General features: G+C 37.0%; 1 protein-coding gene across 2 annotated transcripts in view; it reads right to left on the bottom strand.

The window, feature by feature from the left end:
* Nucleotides 1-13,643, bottom strand: part of LOC105223899 (uncharacterized) — a 55,923-nt gene that overhangs the window by 13,856 nt on the left and 28,424 nt on the right. Inside the window, exons 4-5 of one of the 2 annotated variants that reach the window (XM_049462343.1) lie at nt 4,504-6,158; nt 220-1,926 (exon numbers count right to left, since the gene is read on the bottom strand). In XM_049462343.1, the coding sequence (XP_049318300.1) occupies nt 1,895-1,926; nt 4,504-6,158 (1,687 nt within the window). In that variant the 3' untranslated portion in view covers nt 220-1,894. Of the gene's footprint in view, nt 1-219; nt 1,927-4,503; nt 6,159-13,643 lie in introns of those variants that run through there. The other variant, XM_049462341.1, reaches the window with a different exon arrangement.

Genomic DNA, 13,643 nt, shown 5'->3' with positions numbered 1-13,643 from the left:
GATGCTGTTGGACGCAACGTTACGGTGAATGGCGATCGCTATCGTTCGATGCTAACAAACTTTTTGTTGCCAAAAATGGAAGAACTGAACTTGGTTGACATGTGGTTTCAACAAGATGGCGCTACATGCCACACAGCTCGCGATTCTATGGCCATTTTGAGGGAAAACTTCGGACAACAATTCATCTCAAGAAATGGACCCGTAAGTTGGCCACCAAGATCATGCGATTTAACGCCTTTAGACTATTTTTTGTGGGGCTACGTCAAGTCTAAAGTCTACAGAAATAAGCCAGCAACTATTCCAGCTTTGGAAGACAACATTTCCGAAGAAATTCGGGCTATTCCGGCCGAAATGCTCGAAAAAGTTGCCCAAAATTGGACTTTCCGAATGGACCACCTAAGACGCAGCCGCGGTCAACATTTAAATGAAATTATCTTCAAAAAGTAAATGTCATGAACCAATCTAACGTTTCAAATAAAGAACCGATGAGATTTTGCAAATTTTATGCGTTTTTTTTTTAAAAAAAGTTATCAAGCTCTTAAAAAATCACCCTTTATATAGAATATAGATTATATTTAGTAGAATTTTGGCTTTGCTGATAAGTAAGCATGTTGAGTAATATTTGAACATATTGCCGAGGGAAAGAAATGATTACATATTTGAAATTAGTGGACTGTATATGGATATGTATGTATATAAATATGTATGTATATGATATTTCTTATCTTATTTTATTTAATATATCGACATGTTCTACTTCGAACATTCAAGATTTTTCAACCCCCTGTCATAGAGCCAAAGCGGTAACCAAAGAATACAAATATTGAAATCGATTTTTCAATAATTTATTACAACCACTTACAGGTTTCAAAACAAAAAGATTTTTATACAATAGGGTCTCTCACGTGGCCAGGAAACAATCCAGATCTCAAACCAATTGAGAACTGCTGGCATTATTTGGGCAAATTGATGGGCAAAATGATAAGAGAAAAGAGTCCAAAAAGTTTAAAAGAAACAGAAAACATTATTGAAGCTGTGCGGAATGAAGAAATCAATAAAAATTATCTTCAACGCTTTTTTGAATCCATGCCTAAACAAATATCCCAGGTTATTAGTAGGAGGGGGTGTTCTACAAAATACTAAGAATTTTTTTATACAAAATATGTTATATTGATTCCTTATGTATTCTATTGCTAAATAAAAATCATATAAAACATAACATATGTAAATAACTTTTTTAAAAATTACATTATTGTTCATAACAAAATTTACTTCTGTGGTTTGTTATGTGTGTGCTTTTTAAATTTTTCACTAAAATAAGTTTTAAACTATAAGTTTTTTATATAAAAATGCTTAAAACATAAACTAAATAAAAGTGGTTGACTCTCAAAGAAAAATGTTTAGCTTAGAATAATATGAATCCAAGTTTTGCGCTATATAAAAGCACTCTGTAGAGTGTGTGGGTTTTTTCCCCCGAGTGTAGTAGGGGACTTCACCATAACCCACTTATATAACGGGACCAACCGCGGTGGTTCACTTAAGTGAGTTATTATTAAAAATATTCTTATTGCACATCCATGTAAATTTCTGTCATAACTCAGCCTAATAGCATAGATTTCATTCGCGTGACACCATACACCTTTAGGTGAAAAGCCATAAATCAGGATCTACAAGACCAATTTCACCAAATACGTAGCACTATAATCGGACCACAACTACGATTACTTCGCATATAACACAATTTTAAATTTAAATTAATGCAAATCAAGAACCAATAAGTATATCGGAATATGGTGGTTTATGATATAAATATTTATAAAATCACATGAAAATATATTCATGACTATACCTGAGCAATGTCAAAAGTTAATGCAATCAGTTCAGATCTCTACCCTCATTTTACCCTAATAGTTACTTTCCACATCACTGAAATGAAAACGGATGAAATATTATAATGAATTTCGATCCTCGGATTGACTTTTTCCACATTAACTTAATAATTTAAATTTAGCCACTTCGGTTGAGTCTTATTTGATATAACGTATTATCGTCGGCACGAAGTTAAATATAGTAATAAGATACCTATATGACTGCAAATCATTCAAAACTTTATTTACATAATGAATGTTCAATTCTTGCGCAACATTTTTATACTTTTGCAACCTGTTGCTACAGAGTATAATAGTTTGTTCACCTCACGGTCGTAGGCATCACCTAAAACTTAGCGAGATACTCGTAGATATAGGGTTATATATACATAAATGATCAGGATGACCAGAAAAGTTGAAATCCGGGTGACTGCCTGTCTGTCTGTCCATTCGTGCAAACTGTAACTTATGTGAAAATTGAGATGTATTGATGAAACTTGGTACGTGGGTTTTTTAGAACAAAAAAAAAATCGAGTTCGGACCACTGCCACGCCCACAAAACACCACAAACCGAAAACCTATAAAGTGCCATAACTAAGCACTAAACGCAGATATAAAACTGTAATTTAGCACAGGGTTATCGCAATAGCAAGGGGCACATGTTTGCAAACATATTTGAAAAAGTGGGTGTGGTCCCGCCCTATAATACATATGTATCTCCCAAACCACTAAAGCCACAATAACCAAATTCGCCCAGCACAAATATTATAAGAACTCCTACTGAAAGTGCGAAAATATAACGTAATAACGATACTGGTAAAAACTACTAAAATCGTAATAAATCAATAACTAAATACGCCAGAGATATTAAATTTTACCTATGAGATGGTTTATGGGAATCGGTGAGAAAATTGGACTATGAACGTGGCATCGCCTACTTTTCTGCGATATTTCATATTCTTATGTCACAGTGTGAAAATGGGCGAAATAAGACTACAACCACGCCTAATTCCCATATAACTAATATCACCATGTGATTTGTTACTGTATGTAAGGCACCTTAATGAAACCCAGTGAACAGTTAATAATATTTAATAGATTAAATCGGGTCGATATTACCCAAAACCAATACTCTACGTAAAATGATTTTCGTTTTTCTAACAAATCTTATGCTGAATATGTCGGTCAATGTATGAGTTATACAATATATAAAATTGCTGTGATTCCGATCCTCTGATTGTCGTTTTACATCTTAAGGTATTTCCCTGACTTTAACTCTTCCAAGATGCAAGAGTATAAAATGTTCGGTAGCACCCGAACTTAGCCTTCCTTACTTGTTTAATATAAATTTTTGTCAACACCTCACAATATTTCGCCGCCTTTGAATCTTATAAAATGCGACAGTGTATATGTTGTCTTTGTATGTTTGTCTTTTTAATATAAAACTCAACAGAGTATATTTGGAAAACGTACAACACTTTAAGGTTATTGCAAAGAACAATCAGCAATTCTTCTCTTTAAAAAATATGGTATACAAAATTGGATTTTGGGCAACGTGATAAGTGTTTCTATTTCACACCCATAAATATTGACAATAATTTTGTTTTTTATTTCACTGTTATTGGTGATAGTACCAAAGAATTTAGTGATTTTACCCTTACATAACAAAAGCTATAGTTATAATTTTAAGTCGTAGGACTTTTTACCAATCTCATCGACGATCAAATGAGCAGTCAACTGGATGCGAAGACTGTGTTTACACTTTGTTGTAACATTTCAGTATATACCATAAATTTAAAAGGATTAGAATTTTTCTATTCTAGCCACGCCTACAAAATTCTGTTAATCGATTTGTCAATAAAGCTGAATTATTCTATGAAAATTAAGTATTGTACAAATCATTGCCGCAAGGAGAGACATCCGTAGTTTAGAAATTAGAGTTTTCGCCTGCTCAGTCTCTAATACATAGGTTTAATCAATCAGTACGATACCCACTCCTCATACGTACATATATAAGGGTTATGTTCAGAACTAGAGAAAGTGCGGCAAAGTACACAGAAATAAGCCGTGCGGTCTTATACTACGCAGCATCTTTTTGGTGTATAGATGTTGTATGTTGTAGACAAAGAAGCTACAGTCTTATTAGAAGTAATTCCATATATCAATATTAGGATACCTATCGATGTCTTCCATCGAACTTTTTGACAGTGAGACCCGTATAATTATGGTTAAAGAACATAACACTGGCCTACACTCATTTTGGTGCCTAGGATTCTAGACCTGATTTTAGGTATATTTTGTGAGCTAATACGAAAATATCAGTCATAGTTTTTATAATACAGTTAATACTACCTACTTTACCGACTACAGATACGGACAAAGCTACACCAAAAAGACTATGCAGTTATAATTTTTATTGATTATTGAATTCTCAAGAAACCATTTTAATAAAAAGTTTTGCTAATGCCCAAGAGTATTCCCTCAGCTTTGTTCGGTTATATTCGAACTTAGGACTTTCTTACATCTTTCATATTAAGATTTGAAGATTCCTGGAAAATATTCCAGGAAATCTATCACCGTCTTTGAGTCTTGCCAAATGCGAGATTTATATTTTATTTAATCATAATAAACTTACCGGCAGAAAGGCGTCGACACTCTCCTAAAGGCAGCCATTGAGGTGAGGTATCATCCATAACTGAAGAATAGGGTGGTCGATACATGTCTTCATTATTTATTCGATGCGAATATTTTTCGCAATTTTGTGATTTGGTTAAGACGTTAATAAGTTTAAAAGACTTCCAAAAGCTAACGGTTCTTTCTTGAACTATAATGAGCACATCCATTTCATAATATATATAATCAATTGCACCATTTACGGTTTTAACAGGATTATTTAATTGGTGACTGGGTGCACTGAGAAAATGAATACCCAAGGGAAAAACACTTTGGGTACTACTATCTTTGGTTCGAATAACACAAGACGTATCATTTTGATCCGATTTAAGCTCGTGTGATATTTGACTAGGACTATCAATTTTATTTAATTTCAGTAACGTCGCCTCGTCATAACTATTGGTTGTTGATGAAACAACAACGGTGTCATTATCAAGGTTGCATACTGGGGGATTTATTTTGGTATTATCTTTCCTGCTGTTTGCTAAATTTACTGATGAAAGCATTGGAAACGATTTTGATCTAAGTCGACGTCGTCCAGTCGATGTAGTTTGGACTTTTTGTATCGGCGATGATATGCAATACAATTCTGGACTTTCAGTAGACGTGTCGGGTGGAGATTGTGTGCTTTTATTTGTTAGCTTACCTTTATGAACACGTTTGTATTTTTTTTTATAACCTTGATTCTTTACTTTTTCTGATGTGGTACCCTTTGTTTTAGATAGATTGCTTTTGGATGTTGAAATTATACTGCAATGTTCAGATTTTACAATACTAGCACTTGGTTTTGCACTCTTTTGAATTTTATTAGGTGCTGTTTTTATTCTTTTTACCAACAATATTTTACGGTTTCGAAGTTGGCGATGATTTTTTATCTTATGCCAAGGTGTAGCGACAGTCAATAATTTTCGAAGGCGATCCTTTTTCTTTTGCTTTGAGAGTAATGGCATTTCTTGTTTCTGTGCATCCAATGATTCGATATTATTAATTTTAGCATTTTTAACATTTTTTTCAATGCATTCAACATCTGTTTCATTTGAAAGTTCATTATTTGCTATTTTTTCCCCAGCAGAAAAAGTTTCTACGTCCACCATACGATTATTTTCGTGTTGGAAACCTTGCCGCGGGTCAGGATTATGTAAAGTGTCTACGATGTAAATACTTGGCTTCATTTTACGCGAGGCTTCTAAATATTTTTTGAACTTGTTATGTAACTGTCGTTTAATAGAATTCTGATGTTCTATACTATTCGAAGTAAAGGTATTTTTATATGATGAGCACGCACTGTTTTGTGTTGGTGAAGGTCTATATTCAGTGTCTAATACATTATTGTTTCTTTGTGAATCATTTGGTGTGGGATTGCTGTTAATCTCATAGTCGTAAATAATATCACTAACCGATGAGCGGGGACATGTTGAAGTACCATTTGAATTTGTTGTATTATTTTTCAAATGGCGTAGCAGCGTATTGTGCATAGTATCCTCTTCTATGCATTCCTTAGGGGTTTTGCAGGATACATTGCAAATGATCTCTTCTTGTTCCTTGATATTTTTTCCATTCCCTTCTGCTAAGGTACACGAGCATTTCAGATTCGGTGGAGGCTGAGGCTCTTTAATCCTGAAAGTATAAAGTACACATATTTTCATCCCAACTGGTAAATATGCTTATATTCACAAATATACATTTGTAGAAATACACCGGCAGCAGTACAGTAAGAGTGCCCGCAGAGCGGGAGCTCACGGCCGAGCTGAGCGTAAATTCGTGTGTTTGGTAAATGTGAAAATGCGCTCGGCTCGGCTTTAAGCGCCCACTCTGCGGGCAGCCTAAGACCTCACTTTGCATCGTTGCGCTTTGTTTTTTCGAAGTGGCTGAACTAAGTGTGCCTGAAGAGTGGACCTTAAAAGCCGAGTCGAGAGCAAAGCTGACGAATGCATCTCGCAAAACTCTGCGCGTACATTTTCAGTGCAATCGCACAGGCAGCACCAAGTGGACGCTGACCAGAGCCGATGCCAAAGCTGATCAATGCGAGAAAAGCATTTTGAAGCGTTTTTTGGCACCTACCCGCGTGTTGCATAGTTAATTTGTACGTTGTTCTCATATTTTGTTTACAAGGGATTACCAAGATTTTGTTAAAACAATATTTTCAATACCCGCTATTAATATATTGAATTTTCTTTCTTTTACGCACAAAACACTCATTAATTAATTTTTTGTTTTAAATAAAATGATATTCGAACTAAATCCTCCGGTAAAAAGAAACAGTTACGAACAAGAAACAGAGCAGAACAAAATAATATAACAGCAAAGAACGCCGGAATTCACCGCTAAATTTTGCATCCACTCTGCAGTACCTAAAATGGATCAGTACTAATATGCTCAAGAAAGCTTCTCATAACCAAGAAACGGACGGCGACAGTGTAAGTCAATTTGTTTGCTTTGATCATTTTGTGTAATCAAGTTCAAAACGGGAACTACAAATTGTATACAATTTTCTTCTTCTTTTTATGAATTCTTGTCTTGTCTATATCAGAGATGGGCAGATCACTTCATTTGCAATTCCTCTTGTCCTCATATAGACGCTGAGATGTAAACATCGAACTTTTAATATTATTTAAATTGAACTCTGCACACGACCCCTTCATAGCGAGGAAGGGGGCAAGTGAGTCTTGCTGCACTTTCGTTTCATGATACATTTCCCCCTCCGCTGGCCCAATGACGCCTACATCGTATATTATGTAGCAGCAGCCTAGCTGTTGTTGTTGCTGTATTCAGACCCTGCTTAGGGGAAAGCAATTAGTTAATTCACCTAACGGTATGCCCAGGGAACAAGCTGTTTCGACGGGTTCAAAGCATAGAGGGAATGGGGAGTTAACTGAATTGATTTCATTGGACATGCAAAGTGGTGATTAGTGTCATGCGCCTACTCATTTAATGAAGTACATGCAGTGATGTGTGATAGAATAAAGCCGCACAATCGCCGACGATATTAATTAATTTAAAGTCAGGGAAAGAAAAAAAGTTATTTCATAATATTTTCCAAAAAAAATCATTAGGAAAGGTCGGATATATATGATGTAGTAATAGAAATTTTTTTTTGTATGTCAAAAACTTCATTTTTATTTTAGCAGCTTCACAAAATAATTGTTGTATCTTGATTTTTACTTTCGTTTACTAATAAGAGTGATTTGATAGCTATACGGTAAATTTTTATTTTTGCCATTGCGATTTGAAAGTAATTATTTATTATTATTTGTCAATGCATGGGCATTAAAATATAAACAATCAAATCAAATATTCTGAGAAGTTAAACAACTTTTGCATGATAACATTTTACATTAAAAATTAACGAAAGGGTTTAAATTCATCTTATCTTATGTTGGGCTTGGTCAAATTTAAAAAATAAAGCACACCACTTAATGATTATTTAGAACTCTTTTTGGAAATTTTAAGCAATTACACTAATTGGAAAACTTTTTACACTCATGATTTTAAGCACAATAAAATCGTTGCCCTCAGCGTTGTTAATAACTATGCAACAATTATGTCTGCTATACTATTATCTTTCGCCTCAGTTTTTACAGCAGAAGCAACAGCCATCCTTCACGCTTGCCAGATATCAATAAAGAGTAGAGGCAAGCATATAATCTTCAATGACTCCTTATTGGCGCTCAAAGCTGTCAAAAATGGAGTTATTTGAAGAATGGCGAAAATATAAAATATAACGAAATTCCCGGCTGGTGGATTATGTTTTGAGAAAATTTAGTGGTACAGATGTAACGCCTGATACACAGACGGCTATACAGTTAAAAATTCCGAATGTTTCGTCAAAATTTTCCAAAAAATGGACTGACGTGATGATTGAACGGTTTTTAAACAAAAATCGCAGTTGGTTGGAAGGAACAGAAAAACAATTTCCTGGATATGGGAATTCTAATGATGGAAATGCGGCCCGCAGGTTCTTTATGAATCCGGAACTGAGTGGGGAGATTACCGGATTGGAAATAATCTAATTAAAAATTTTAGTATTTTATTGAGAGCACTAACCTCCGGCTACGATATTCATTCCCATAAATTCGAAAATCTTTTTTCCAAAACCAGAACCCTTTGTCTTAATCTATATTCGTGGTACTATATGCCAGTCACCGTGCACAAAATCCTGGTACATAGTACGGAGGTAATTAGAACTTGTATTCTTCCAATCGGGCAACTCTCGGAGGGATCTTAAGAGGCCCGTAATAAGGACTATCGTAGATTTTGCGAACACCACACTAGAAAGCAGTCACGTATAGCCACGAATATAGATTTACTACATATTCTTTTAATAACATCCGATCCGGTAATCAACTCACTCAACATTTCCAAATTTATGCCACACACTATGCGAATATCCTGTTGATCGTCATTTTAAATTCAATTTTCCCTGGAAACGGAATACTTTTGAACTGAAATGGCAAATCGTTAGAACCCAAAGGAATTCGTAGAATCAAGCATTCTGCCCCTTGTATTCGATAGGTGCGTCACAATCAGTCGGGTTCCATTACACAGTTTCGGCGCACGCAGATTGCGAAACATAATAACGACAGATCCAACTTTGAGACTCAAATGGTGCGGTGGCATACCAAGCCTCTCCAATGAATTTAGAAATTCCACTGGATAATTCACGGCGTCATCTTAATTGTCAAGACGAATCGTAGTTACGATAATTTGGCCAATGTTCGAACATTCGTGGTGAGTTATCTTTCGTGAGTTGATAAACTGCAGATGGAATTGATATCAAAGCACCACGATGTAAAATGTCTTCGGCAATTTCATTTTTGTTTGTATCGCATAATAGACACGGATTTGAAGTCTGATAAGTCGAAATGATTATCGCGAAAAGTGAACGAACTTCATTTGCATTCCAGTGATTATCATTTTCCAGCAATTGTAATTGCTGACTTGATTCTCAAAAAGTTGCACACACCGTATCATTCACAGTACGCAATGACTCAAATGAAGTTGAACCGCGTACATGTATCAATAGCAACCGAAGGTAGAAACAATCGTCGTTTTTCGGGTAGATTGTGTAAATTCGTCCCAATGCATTAGTTGATAACACACCTGGATGTCCATCTACTGGTTGGCCTTGCTTTCTGCGTAATTATTTCTTCAACGATGCATTCCATGTATAATATCAAGGTATTTCCGAATGTCCTCGCAAACGGATCTCTGACGAAAATTGAACAAAAACTCGTAAATGTTAATTTTGTTGCTGGCGATGTTTCCACTGGCTGTACTGTATTCCCTGGGTTGAAATACACTCTTTGGCCATTCTCCAAATTAACTTCGAGACCCACAACAGTCGGAAAACGTTCATGAATTGCAAAATTAAATATCCTACAAAGCGCTTTATTGCAGTTCACGTATCGACCATATCGTTCAAGACCAATAACCGCCATGCTGCTTCCTTTGGTATCGTACTAACAAACGTATTGTTACGAATTTACTCTTGCTAGTTTACTTTGTTAGGTTCGTATCTCTGGATTGACAAATAAAATCAACACTGTTTAATTTAATTCAACAACTCTTTATTTCACAACTCGTCTACACTATAGCAGTTTACTCTTAGCACTGATTGATTACGTTGGCACTGCCACGGCTTATATAGCCACGCACTTCTCGCTGATGCCGACGTGTCCTTCTAGAATATCGCGTCTGGAAATTACCAGAACATACGGATATAGCCACGCACTTCTCGCTGATGCCGACGTGTCCTTCTAGAATATCGCGTCTGGAAATTACCAGAACATACGGCTATACGGCGCCAGACGCAAGCAGACAGTCGCGGCGCCAGACTCAGCAATTGTTTAACTAGACGAGCAGACAGTGTGGCGCCAGATGTTTACAACAAGACAAATGCTATTCCATATACCTACAACTATTGTTCATAATCAGGGATGCATATAGTAATACAATACAACTTAATACTACTATTTTGTAACACTGCCCTCCACTAAAGCTAATCGTCCCGATTAGGCACAAATCCTCTTGAACCAAATGGGGCGAGCCTCTCCAAATGTACTACTTTCATTTTACATCGTGCTTTTCCATTTCTTTGTATGCGGTATACCACGTCATTAAGTCGTTTTCATCACCATATAGGGTCCTTCCAGGCTGTCTGTAGTTTCGGGGACAAGCCTTTCTTTCGAAGTGGATTGTACAACAGGACCAGATCACCTTCTTCAAAACCTTTTGAATTTGCCGCTTGATCGAACGGCTCCTGTCATCTTATTGCTCATCAGATGGCGGTATGCTGTCTTACCATAGATGCAATTCATTCATTTCTTCCTTAAGGAAGAACAATAATCTCCATCATTTCTTACAGCTGTAGGATTCGTTCCAAACTTAAGATCAGCAGGGAGTCGCAGATCAGATCCGAAAATAATCTTTGCCGGCGTGTAACCAGTTGTCTCGTGTTCGCTGAACGCTGAACGATACGCCCAGCAGGAACATCTGGATGTACTTGTCCCAATTCCGTTGGTCTTTATCAACGATTTTCCGCAGATGTTCTTCGAGCGTTCGGTTGAATCTCTCTACCATCCCATCTGATTGTGGGTGTAACGCTGTTGTCCGTGTCTTGTGGATGCCCAATAATGTACAGACTTCTTGGAAAATGGGAAGATTCGAAATTCCTGCCTTGATCTGAGTGTAATTCGACGGGCACTCCGAACCGTGTTATCCAATTTCTACAAACGCTTCGGCTACTGTCTTCGCTTCTTGGTTTGGTAAGGCATATACTTCTGGCCATTTACTGAAAATAATCCATGACAAACCAGTAGATATTTGTTTCCGGCCTTACTGGTTGGGAACGGTACCTGCAATATCCATTGCGACTCGTTCAAATGGTGATCCCAACGTTGTACTGGTTTTAGCCTACCGCGACTTTTTGGCTTTAGGACCTTTAGCTGTCCATGCACTCTACCGCAATTACTTATCCATTCTGCTATGGAATCTCGACAACCGATCCAGTAAGAACCGTTTTTAATCTTCTCTATAGTTTTTGTAATTCCAAGGTGCCCTCCACTAGGTCCATTGTGATATTCTTTCAACACTTTTCGGGATCATGGACTTCGGTACTATGATCAGCAGACGAGACCGTTTGCCATCTTTCACTTTCCCAAAAAAAGGTTTTTTTTTTTTTAAAAAACCGATGAAGGTATCTCCATTAACGAGGTTTATGCTGTTTCCATTGGGCCCAATAGGCTTTTGCAGTTGGACTCTCGCTACTTAAATTTGTTCCTTTGGTGGTCGTACCACAATTTTTCTTTGGCCATTACCAGCTTTGCAAGATCAGGGTCCTCCAAGCTGATTGATTCTGATGCGATGAGGAGTCCAATCATCTTCAGGTTCTATATTCAGTGATCGCACGTCGATTATACCTTCTTTTTCCTTCTGATTTGGAGCAATGTTTAAATTCCAGGGACAAGGGCGATGTGATAATGCTCCGCATTTTTGTGGTGAAATCCTCTCTCGGTGTTCTGTTGGTTGTTCTCCATTTTTGATGGGTTTACTTTTAATCTTGCAATTTCGGGCAAAGTGACCCGCTTTTCTACAGTTGAAAACAGGGTGGCCTGTCCGTATTTACTCGCTGTGCAGCAATTGTCTTCAGAGTCTTCAATATTTCTTCATCAGCGCCGGTTGTTCCATGGTTCACACCCTTGTACTTTGTGTGCTGGTTTACTTAGTAGGGAAGCTGTTCCTGTTGTGAGGGCGTGCGAAAACCGTTTCAGCAGCAACGTTCTTTTTGGCAATGCATATGTGGCGCGTGTTGGTGTCCACATCAACGAATTCGGCATTTATGAAACATTGAATTTTACCCTCTCAATGTAATCCAACCAGGTGCATCTGCATTTGCCAGAAATGAGCCAGTCGTTCGATTTCAGTTGCGAACTCTTTGCAATGACTCGTTCATTTTCTGACCCTATTTGCAGTTCACGATCTGGTTATATTTGTTTCCGGTGACTCACTACCATATCGTCTTTCTATCGCACTCATCAATGCCTCATAGTTGTCCCGTTTCACAGTCTGGAATAGTCTGAAGGATTTCTGCCGCAGGTCCTTTCAATGATACAAACAAGACGCCACTTTGTCCGCTGCATTCCAGTTATTGGCCAATGCTGTCTTTTCAAACCTGAAGTTTGAAATTTCGAAATGGGAATACTTCCATCGAATGTGGGTGCCTGCCTTCAATCTTGGATTATTTGTTTGATGGTGCAGGGCCATGCAGTGCAGTTCTCGCATCGATTACCCGATTAACAAATGAAGAACTTCTGATTTCAAATTTTCTTCGTCAGTTTTTTAAAGTGCTTAATTCGTCTTCAAATTTTGAAAATTTCTCTTGCACTTGTTTTTGTAGTTGTGTAGTATTTTTCCGTAATCTGTTGTACCAAAACGATTTTCTAACTGCGTATTTATTTTCATTCATTTGTTGTGTAAGGCGAGACTCTAACTGTGATGTATTTTCAGCTATTTGCGTCATTTGCTGTGCAGACGATTTTCTGTTGTTGCACTGCATTTTCTGTATTTTCAGCTATTTGCTGTGCCAGACGATTTTCTATTTGCTTAATAGCCACTAACAGCAAGTTTCATGTCCCACACTTGATGATGTTCGTTGTTCTTCTACTTTTTCTTCTACCTTTGTAGAAGTTTCTGGCCCAACAAATTCGAACTCGTCCACATTAATTCCATCGCTTCACCATTGCTTCACGTAAATCGTGCCTGCAGATCCGCCTTTGCCCACTTATCGGCAAATACGCTCCTCCAGTTCCTTTTTTAATTGCTGAATTCTCAATTCTCCGAATTTAACCATCTTGAATTTGGATTATTTTGACAATCCCACTTCTGACACCAATTGTTACGAATTTTACTCTGCTAGCTTACTTTGTTAGGTTCGTATCTCTGGATTGACAAATAAATTAACACTGTTTAATTAATCAACAACTCTTTATTTCACAACTCGTCTACACTATAGCAGTTTACTCTTAGCACTGATTGATTACGTTGGCACTGCCACGGCTTATATAGCCACGCACGTTCTCGCTGATGCCGAAACGTGTCCTTCTA

Source organism: Bactrocera dorsalis, chromosome 1 (genome assembly GCF_023373825.1).
Source record: "Bactrocera dorsalis isolate Fly_Bdor chromosome 1, ASM2337382v1, whole genome shotgun sequence".
Lineage (NCBI taxonomy): Eukaryota > Metazoa > Arthropoda > Insecta > Diptera > Tephritidae > Bactrocera > Bactrocera dorsalis.
This window is presented reverse-complemented; position numbering and strand designations above follow the sequence as displayed.